The sequence below is a fragment of the Borostomias antarcticus genome (genome assembly GCF_949987555.1).
Source record: "Borostomias antarcticus genome assembly, chromosome: 8".
Lineage (NCBI taxonomy): Eukaryota > Metazoa > Chordata > Actinopteri > Stomiiformes > Stomiidae > Borostomias > Borostomias antarcticus.
The window spans coordinates 5,985,946-5,996,877 of record NC_140241.1 but is presented as its reverse complement, the minus strand read 5'-3'; the positions used below and the strand labels follow the sequence as shown (position 1 = coordinate 5,996,877).

Here is a 10,932-nt window from a genome sequence, read left to right as displayed (position 1 = left end):
TCCATTTTTCTTCCCTTAATTTTTCTGTGTTCCTGTTCAGAGGGGGTTTGGGTGAGGAAGTCTAGGAGTCCAGGAACACTAACTCCACTTCATTGTAAAGGAATGTAAACAAGAGTGAACATCCAAAGTGGTTTCATTTTCACATTACTTAAAGAGCAAACAGGCACGGAGGATGTCACCGCGTTGGACAGTGTCATTCAAAGTAATATATGTCTGTTTTAACGGTAATCCATTTTGGACACGTCACATCTGTCTCCTTTAACAGGGGATGGCCTACATATGTCAACGGTGTGTCCGGAACCGGTTTACGGATTAGGTATTCCCCTGACCAGATTGAAGGCGACGCCATTGTGGCGGGTGACCTGAGCTTCCAATGCTATGCTGATGTCTTCTTTTCTTTCGTTTTTTTTTTTGGGCCCTCCTTTTGAAAAGCAGCAGAATAAGCTGAAACCCTAGTCCATTTGTGTTCTCGGGACAAAAGAGCGACCGTCAGGGGAGGAGGAGGGAGTAGGTTGAGGTGGGGGCATCGGGGGTCAACGGGGAGGGGTGGTGGGGTGGCGGTAGTCAGAGTTCTACCCCTGCTGGGCAGAGGGGAGGTGGGGGTTAGTTAAGGATGGGGGGGGGTGGTGTTATTGTGTCTGTGCAGGTCAGGTAGTATATGTCTTCTGAACGGTAAGGGAAGCTGCATCAGTATGCATTATCCAGCTGGGAGAGGCTTCAGAAGCAGAGAGGGGGGGGTGGGGGGGGGGTGGTTTTGTTACTGGAGAGGAGAAGGGGGAGGAGGAGGGAGGGCTGCAGGGAACAGAGGGCACTGCCTCTCTCACGCTGCAACAGGAGTTTAGTTTACTCTGGCTGCCCTGCCTGCACTACAGGATAGAGAGAGAGAGAAACAGAGACAGAGGGGTGAAGCTAGCATGGCAGTGGATGTATCAATATGACAGTAATGACGGGATTTACACTGGATTTTACCCTTGTTGATGTGACTTTTCCTCGCACCTAAATGCTGTCACTGGGCAAAATGCACTCACGCGCCAAATCCCGGAGCTGTGACAACTACCTGAGCATCAAGGTAAGAGCCCAGATATCAATGTTTAATGGTGTTTTGTTATGGTGTTTTTGAAAACTCACCGTTTCATTGGGATTTTTCTATTTCCCTTAGCGTTCGCAGAACAGCTGTATCAGGTGCAAAGTTTGACTTCACACAATGACTTCACACTGTGTCCACATGAGCACATTTTCCAATTTGTTCTATTGAAATTGAATAGTGAGGGATCAGGTGTCATACAGATCTGCTTCAGGGTGTCAACACAGGTCAACATATTCAACAGTAGACTTGGCTGTTTGTTTCAGGCATCTGTGTGCCCTTCCGCACACTCTGGGCTATTGTATTCTATACAGTACAGTTACTGTACATATGGATGTATATAGTCCCTGATATCCCTCTTTTTATGCTGCTACCCTCCCCTTATCTAGTGTTTTTTGTTACTCCGGAATTATTGATTCTTTTCTTTCCAACCTTTCTGTAATTTTCAACTGCCGAAACCCCGGGGGGATTAATAAAGTATCTATCTATCTGAAGGGTTTACAGATACTAAACAGCTGGTATTTTGGTGTGTGTGTGTGTGTGTGTGTGTGTGTGTGTGTGTGTGTGTGTGTGTGTGTGTGTGTGTGTGTGTGTGTGTGTGTGTGTGAGGGCTTGTCCCGTCCTGAGCTCTAGTCTAAGCTAGGCAGCTCCAGATGTGCTTTATGAGGCCAAGCTGACCTGACAGAGAACACTAGGTGGAAAGATGTTGTTATTGTGACATGCATGTTAGCTGGTTGTTTTCACTGTATGAATAGATTGAATTTCAATTTCATCACAGTATTTGGATACATTACTCTAGATGTTGATATGTATGAATAACTGGTAACGGCAGGTTGGAATCCTTGATAGTAGATAGAACCTCAGTACCAAGTTCTCTTCACAGTTATTTTTGACTGGGGTCAAATGACCCTTAAATACCAGCATGGAGGCAACAGATCTGCCCATCAAATCCTCCTTTCTTCTGGCATATATCTGAGAAACATTTCACATCCTTGACTTTGCCACCGTTACAGCCAGTCTTCGTTAGCGGTTTGATTGGCTGAAAGGTTGCTTTTAGTTCACTTTCTGCTTGGCATCCCTTTATACAGTACATATCTGAATGTTTATAGAAGATAGCGATGTACGTAACTTCCTATAGGGTCATAGAGGTCCATCACTGTTTGCTTGAGAACAATATCCTGTCCAATGATGTTTACATCCTGTAGAACAATGTCATGAACTGCTTGATGATAGGAATCCCACCATCCTGATAACCAGCATGGGAAACAGAACAGAATGTACAGTATTCATACGGCTCTGTGGGGTTAATCAATGCTCACCGTGGTTGGCCTCATTGCTTAATTAGTTCATCAATTTATCATCTTCACAAACATAATCGAAAAGACACTGGACCAAACCAAGCAGAGAGTTCCTGTCTCATTCAGGCTGGAGGGTAACAGATTCTGTGACGTCCAAATACTGTTTCCATTGAAATACTTCAAAGCCATATTAATCTTCCGTACAATTATACTGTATGTGTGGAACTGATACAGGTGGGCTTGCTGATTAAGGCCAGACCCACCTCATTGTTGGTCATTGGTTGCCTCCCGGGTGTTTGTCTGAGACGGGTTGTGTGTTTAAAAGGGTTTATCTGTTGAGATAACATTCACAACAGTGTCTTTTTACACAAGTCCATCATTGTGTTGTTGTGTTGTTAAGTGTGCATGTGCATGTCAATGTTTATTGCAGTCAAACACATTTTAAGTCGGGGGAAAAAAGTGATACAGGTGTTGGATATAAATTCCCCCTGTGATGCCGGATCTTTGTCACAAATCATTATCACTCTGAGCCAAAGACCTCACACACACACACAGAGACTCCAGTCTGCCCCACCCCCTCTACAGCCTCCCCTCTCCTCCCATGGCCCAACGCTCGTCCTGCAATCTGGTTAAGATCTCCATTGATGGAGGAAACTTGGGATGCATGTGCTAGATGGGATTGTATCATCAGTGTTCCCTTTTTGTCTGTCCCTTGGCACTTAGCGGTGTGGCACCGTGGCCTTTGTGTACCTGCAGCCTGTGAGGCTGTTTGAGGTTAGCAGGTTGCTGCGTACTGAGCTGCCTGTATGGGGGCTTCAGGGCTCTCCTGTTACACCCCCCTGGTGGCTTCATGCTTCACTGGAGACCTGGTGCGCAGCTTCTTTTGTGTCCCTGACCCACTACCTCGCTCTCTCTCTCTCTCTCTCTCTCTCTCTCTCTCTCTCTCTCACTCTCTCACACTCTCTCTCTCCCTCTTTCTCTCTTACTGTCTCGTCCTTTCTTTCTCTCTCTCTCTCTCTCTCTCTCACTATCTCTATGCCCTATGGCACACATATTTTGGATGGAGGTATTTCAGAGTTTCAGGGCTGTGTGCTGAAGCAGCTGATAGTAGAGCAGACAGTGGAATCAGCATGCATACTCATATTTCATAACAGAGGCCACTTTGAATTGGTAATTGATTCAGTAAAGATTCATCTTTACCAATTAGTGAGTGAGCAGCTGCATTTCCCACGCAGAACTAGCAGCCTTGTCCTTGTCTCTCTCAGTGAAACCAGCATCAGATGATCTGGGAGCCGCTCTCTCTCAGATGACTCTAACACATCTCTCTATGTTCCTCTCGGCCGCGGTCGCTAATCACGTTCAGAAATGCACCACTCTCCGCTTGCGTACAGTGCTTATTGCTCACTAGAATGTTTGTTGAACCTGTAGCTGAAACAGATGTCTTTCCCAAAGGATGGGGGGAGGGGGGGGGGGGGTGGGGGCAAGTGTCCCACCTGGATCCCAAACCCCGTCATTAGCACCCCGGGGTTCCGACACTACCTCACACAGTCAGCCTGCTGCTGTAAATACCGGGGGAGGGCAGGACGCCCCCGTACCTGGTCGGGGGACTGGGACTACTGTACCTAAACTACACCCACATACTGCCTCTGTACTCCTGCCCTTGGGTTGTAGCGCTAGCGGCTACGCTAGCTCCTCTGCTGATGCATTTCAGTTGAATTCACTTTATCAGGCAGTTTAAAGCTCCTTGTATTCTCTTTGGAGTTGTATAACGTTACATCATACACTCTGAAGGGTTTGATGTATTTAACCACCGCTCATATTGTAAACATTGCTCAAGGGTACGCGGTAGTCTGTATTTGGACTGTGCCAAAGTCATGTTTGCGGGGTTGGATTCTTTAGTCAGTCAGCAGTCGATTTATTGTGGAACCCCAACAAAAGACTTGTGATAAATCGCTTTTCAAAACAGTCCTGTCATCAGCGGCGTGTTCAGCCCGCCTTGGGAACCTGAAGAGCTGCTATTTGGGGACGTTTTTAAACCACGCAGAGATGGCTTTCCTCCCATTGTTAGCTTTCCTCCAATAAACGCCTTGTTATTCTTCTCCACCCTGGCGCTGGAGTGAGTAATGCCCAGAGACTGAGAGCTGCTCTGCTAATGGAGGTAGGCGCTTTGTTTCAGACGCCACCAGTACAGTACGTAGCATTTAAAGAGGCGGGCGGAACAATGGAGGCCTTGTGGTGTGGTTGTGGCATGTATACACTGTAGTTACTCTATCACTCATGGTGCACAAATCAACAAGACACTTGGACAGCAATTTACATTCTCTCTGTGGAATTCAGACTGCTTTGTACCGTCACACTTCGATAGTCAACAGTGAAACCAAAACTCAGTTTCTCCACGGTGAAGTGTTGAAAACTGTCCCACCACGGTTTCCTCAGCCCCAGCTGCGACTAGCCGACACTGTTGTTGTTTCTGCGCTGGACTTTCCCTGGCCAGCTATCACACATTTAGTCTGTGCGGTTATCAGAGCAGGCTGATGCCTGTGTTCCACTGTTGTGTTCCATCTGGGAAGGCCGAGCAACAGGGGACGTCTGGCCTTGGCAGAGGCCGCCGCTGCCGCCGGAGGGAGGGGTCACCGCGTGGGGGATGTGAACACGGCCTCCGCGCCAGGTCATCCTCATCCAGACACGCAACGATCCCTGGCCTCACCTCCACCCGGCGGAGGTCAGACCAACGTCCCCCGACACGCTGTCCGTCATGTCACCTTCTATCCTGTGAGGCGCAGTAATGTGGTGTAGAGGTTCAATGAGGGTCAGATAAAGTTAGCGGTGACATGCTATTAAAGGGATGGATGACACCACCCTGGCCAGGGAAAAGCCCCCGATCGGCCCACTCCGGGCGGGGCTGAACTAGAGGCAGGACTTTCCAGCGCTGGTGTTTGTCTTCGCCGTCCATGACGCCACTCACACAGGTGTTTCCCCTGTCTCCCATGGAAAAGCCATGGTGGGCGGAAGTTTCCTGCGACCTTATGGCTTCCTGTCTGTGTGTCTGTGCGTGCGCGTGTGGTCACCACAGTCCAGGAACTCCCAGCATGAGGTACCACAACCCAAACAAAAACATGACAGAGACACTGGCCATGCTTTGCCTGTACAGAAGATGCTTAGCATGATATGTTGATCTTTGCGATCACTCATAAAGGCCACTGATAATTCCTACGTTGAGAGACAGTCTCTATTGTAGGAGGGTTTGAAGGGTTATAACTGGAGTAAAAGATTCCTTAAATGCAAAATACTGGCCCAAGGCAACTTTCCACATGTATGCCAAATAAGCAACAGCGCAGTAGATAAGAGTTGTCATTCTCAGCCCATCCTAATCCACCTTTCTCTCTCTCTCTCTCTCTCTCTCTCTCTCTCTCTCTCTCTCTCTCCACCTCAGGACTCTGAGTCTCTGGACAGCTGTATCCAGAGCACCCTCTCTGCCCTGTACCCCCCCTTCAGCGCCACCGGCGCCACCGTCCTCTGGCAGCTCTTCAGCGTGGTGGAGCGGCAGTACCGCGGCGACGGCCTCCGCTGCCTCGTCGACTTCCTGCTCCCGGCCAAGAGGATCCTGCAGAGCATCCAGCAGGAGACCTGTGTGAGTAGGACAGGGGGGAGGGAACCGCCTGGAGAGCAACGACGACAATAGATGTGGTTTCAAGTGGAGAGAAGGGGGAGGGGAATTTCCCCAAAACAAAAAGGAACTCGACAACAACGGATATGAGTTGATTATGAGGCCTTTTAAGACGTACAGTAACGTTTCCTGCGGAGCTGTGGGAGCTGTGGCGAAGCTGCAGACGAACTCTGATCTGCGCTGGCGTTGGTCCCACTTGTTAAGAGATGTGAGGATGACAAAGAGGAAGAGATGAAGGAGAAATAAAGCGTCAGCTTAAAGTATAACAGGATGAGGTACAAAGACTGACATTTTCGCTCAATTTCCGTTTCAATCATAGGAAATCTGAGATAATGCACATGATGATAGGTATCGCATGGCAGCGGTTAGGACAGAGATCGAGATAGGAGAGGAACACACGAGAGTGGATGTGAGAACAGAGAGGATGAGTGGGAATATAACTATATAACTATGCAGAGAGAGGGTGGGGGGGGATAGGGGGGGGATATCGGACTCAGACACAGTTGATCATTGTTCAGAGAACAAGCTGAAAGCTTGCCATCATCGTCTGAATGGACCGAACAGAGAGGAAACTGTGGTCTGGCTGAGAGGCTGCCATGGACTCGGGGGGTCCAGGCCGAAATCTTATTGGCTCCCTCACAAGCTTTGATTGCCGTGGGTTAGGGCTCAGAGACCGAAGTCCCGAAACCTCACTCTCACCTCTGCGCTGCGATTACCGTCTGGCGATAGCCACGAGCGAGCAATAGTTTCACCTAAGCCCAGCCTCTGAGAAAAGCTGGCTCCGCATGAGGCTTTTTTTTGCATTACCAGCAATATGAGAGTCTTCAGCGAAAGAATGCGTGTATAAAGCGGGCCGCCTGCGCTAAACCGCCGTGAGGGGCTGAGCCCGGAGTGCTATCCCTGTGAGTGCGGGGCGAGGCTTCTCCACCTGGGAGTCGCAGTTAGGGCATGTGTTGCCGGTTGCTATGAAACCAGGCCTGATCAGGCAGGTTTCTCCATCCCAGGATTTTGAGGAATCAGCTTGTTAGAACGCTGGCTGACTAAGAGAGGGGCCTCTCTCCCGTACAGTGGAACATGTGTCGGTACACACTCATTGTATACTCTGCCAGTAGCCTATAGCTAGTGTAAGTTCGACAGCCGCACGTCTGAGAATAAGTTATTGTTCGGTAATAGAGGCTGGTGTTACTGCGGCTGGGGATTGACGGTCTGTCTGTCTGTCTGTCTGTCTGTCTTTCTGTCTGTCTGTCTCTGCCAGGTCAGGTACCGAGGCCTGCTGTTCTACCATGAGGGCTGGCCTCTCTGTATCCACGACAAGGTGGTCCTGCAGCTCGCCCCCCTGCACAAGGTCCGACTGAAGCAGGGAGACTTCTACCTGCAGGTGGTTCCCCTGGGCCGCAAAGCCACCAAGCTGGTGATAAAATGCCTGTCGGCCAGCGGGCAGGCCATCGCCGAGGTCCCCATCGCGGAGGGCATGTACGGCAGCGTCTTCACCGCTGACTTCCCGCAGGATGTGACGCGCGACCGCAACCTGCACCCGCTCCAGAACTGCCTGCTCACCACCGGCACGGTCGTGTACAGGACGCCGTGGAAGAACGTGGTCAACCCCCTGTTCGTCAGCAGCACGGCCGACGCCATCATGCAGGCGCACCGCGGCGGCGGCGGCTTCCGGAGCCAGCTGAGCACCTGCAGCACCAGCGGCTCCACGGGGACCTTGGACAGCCACCGTAGCTCCAGAGAGTCCCTGGTCTCCCAGGGGGCGGACTCCATCTTCTCTGAGCCGGCCACCCTGAGTAGGGGTCACGTGGGCCCCGGCGGTGGCGGCGGCGGCGCTAGGGCCCAGAGCCTCCGCGTGCCGGAGAACCCCGGCCTCAGAGGCCGCCCTCCCACGGCCCCGTGCAGCGTCAAGACGGACAGGCCCCTCGACGAGGGGGAGGAAGGGGGCGGACGCAGGGACAGGGGCGCGGGGTCCGTGAGCCTCTCTTTCAGCACGGACCTCAGTAACCCGGGCCCCCGCCGGCGCCACGCCAGGGACTCTGTGGCCTTCGAGACCCGGAGGCTGTTCAGGAAGTCCTACATGGAGGCCCTGCAGAACCCCATGAACCTGGGCTCCAGCTCGGAGTCCATCCTGGAGGAGGGGCCGGAGCACGGCGCCCGGGAGAACTCCTCCACGCCGGGAAGCAGCCCCGACGCCCGCGCCAGCCCCCGGGAACACGCAGCCCGCCGGCTGGGGGCGCGGGTCTGGCTGGGGGGCGGCGGCGGCGGCGACGACTTCCGGCCCAGCACCCCCCTCCTCTACCTGCAGAGGGGGCTGCGGAGCGCCGAGAGCAGGGCGGACAGACGCTCCAAGTCTCTGGAGAGGACTAACAAGGCCGCAGGGATCAAAGGTCACCGGGAGCGCTCCTCCTCGGGGGGCTCGGCCAGCATCTCTCCCAGGAAGCTGATGAACGGCTACGCCTTGCGCTTCGGGAAGCTGGACCTGGAGGCCGCCCAACCTGGAGCAGAGAGGAGGAGCAGCGTCAAAGAGGAGGAGTCAGGTATGGAGGGATGGCCAGCTGTTTTATTTGTGGCGTTGGTAGATCGATCGTGGCGTCGCAAATTGAGAATCACTGATCACAGATTAGCCTGGGTAGAAATTCTGTACACGCAATAGCGCACTACTATTTTTGATTTTTTGGAATGTACCATGTAGAAGTAATGTGTGAAGTCATCATTTTTCGTGATGTCTCTGTTTATTTGGGTAGAAGTCTGTATCTGTAGCTCTCTCTCATGATTTGTTGTGTAAACTACGTTGTAGTGGTAATATGAGATAATTTCTCAACTGAACACGTCTTCGGTTTCAACAAACACTCTCGCTCTCTGAGTTTTCTCCAAAGGTAATTGAATCAAAACAGCCCTCAGCACATTAACTCTCCTATATCAAATGATTTCACCTCAGGGCTTGAAAACCAGCTTGGGTTCCAGACAGATTTAAGGCAGTGGTTGCATAGAGCACCACTATGTAATTAGGACCTGCAGCAGGGGATGGGCTAGTCAGGCAGTTGGACCCGATGATTTGTGGAGACAGCTTGTTATTCTCCAGCACTGACTTCATTGCTGGCGAAGGATTCAGAGCCCATGCGGTGTGCGCTCGTGTGTGTGTGTGTGTGTGTGTGTGTGTGTTGGCATGTTATGGTGACAGGTATGACCGTACCTTGGAGACAACAGGACCCAGCTCAGATGTGGTGTACTGTACCTGTAGGAGCTACACACACAGACAAGCCGTATCTTTGCCCCCCCAGACTGATGTGTTGGCCTTTACAGAGCAGTACAGGAGAGCTGGAATGCAAAAGCGCCAACTAGGGAATCACACTGTTTTACTTAGCATAACCTCTTTTCCGGTTGTTATTTCGTTTATTTAACTCTGAAATGACACGGACTCAGTACCTCAACCCAGGTGGGTTTTACTCACGGTGAGAGTGAATTGAGAGATGCTTCTCATACAGTATGTTCCAATGTACACCTGGTAAAATGCATCGCTCGATCCACACAACAAAGGCGCCATACTCTGCGTTTCCCATATCGCGGTAGTGTTTTTTAGAGATTACCTCAGAGCGAGGATCGTGTTACTGTTGTAAACTGGTTTCCCACACTGAGAACTTTGAGAGCCATTGAGAGTTCTGGGGTGGTTAGGGAGCCTCAGAGGATCCTGTAACCGAACTCAGGGAGCCGTCATCCCTGACTGAGACGGCATTGGCTCCCAGTGGGTTCTGGGCCAGGGACAACCCTGCTCCCAGACAGATGGTTTGCCTCATGGACAATAGGGCCCATTGTGGCCTAGTCAGCCACTGGGGATGCTGAAGAAAGGATTTTAAACTATACCTGCGCTTAGGTAAGCTCCATTCACTCCAGCGACATGTGAGTTTCCAGCTCTGAATCTCTGACTTTGTTCTGTCTATCCTAATGCCTTGGCTTTGAGGGGAGGTAGAATGACTTGATGTGTGTGGGGTCGCAGTGGCTGCTGTGTCATCAAACCGCGTCCCTTGTGATTTCGCCCCGCTGTGCGTTTGCCATTCTTGCATAAACCCAGGCTGCTGTTTGACAGCAACGTGTACCAAACAATTTTGGCCCGGGCTTAAAAGTGGTGTTGAGCGCTGTACACAAACGGCCTTTCAAACGGCACAATGCGCGCGAGGCTTTGCTCTACATTTCGCACTTCCTCTGAAAACAAAGCAATTTAGGAAGCATGCAGCAAACAGAAGCAGGGCTACACAGTCACACAGGAAATGCATTGACTGTCGGAGGACAATAGAGGTTGAGCTGGGAGGGGTCTGTGTCACGGGACAGGGCAGGACAATACAGCGGGGGGCCAGAGACCGTTTCAAAACGTACAGCACCCCACAGGTGTTGGCCACGGATCACAGTCCTCCCATACGTTGTCTCTCATATCCGTTTCATACTGTATCGACTCATCGATGTCAGCTGATCAATGGCTTCCAAGGCTTTTCTGTTCATCGTTGTCGTACGTTACCTGTGTTGCCCTCGTTCTAGCGGGCTTGAACGCTGCGTTCAAGAGAATCACTGACAGCTGCACGAAAGGATAACAAAGCAGGACCTGGCCCTAACTTGTATTTACATCATCGTTCTCACTGCACCCTGCTCCCCAGATGGAGAGAGAAAGAACGAAAGAGAATGGGAGGGAGAGAGAGAGAGAGAGAGAGAGAGAGAGAGGTGGAGAGAGCAGTGTACACGTTGGGTGTGAGAGCTGGCAGACTCTTGGCCAGGGATATCGGAGAGCGTTAGCAGTCGGGAATGTCAGGAGCAGCGATCCAGGAAACGGGCCTCGGGGGCTGAGCCCGAGGACGCTGGGATGAACCAATCGCGTAACTCCCCCAGTCACCCGGGCT

At 51.5% G+C, this 10,932-nt stretch overlaps 1 protein-coding gene across 1 annotated transcript in view; it reads left to right on the top strand.

The window, feature by feature from the left end:
- Positions 1–1,000: 1,000 nt before the first annotated feature.
- Positions 1,001–10,932, top strand: part of plekhg4b (pleckstrin homology domain containing, family G (with RhoGef domain) member 4B) — a gene marked incomplete at both ends in the record, with an annotated part of 21,635 nt that continues 11,703 nt past the window's right edge. Inside the window, 3 exons of the mRNA XM_084441575.1 lie at positions 1,001–1,069; positions 5,816–6,013; positions 7,305–8,583. Coding sequence (XP_084297701.1) covers positions 1,001–1,069; positions 5,816–6,013; positions 7,305–8,583 — 1,546 coding nt within the window. The remainder of the gene's footprint in view (positions 1,070–5,815; positions 6,014–7,304; positions 8,584–10,932) is intronic.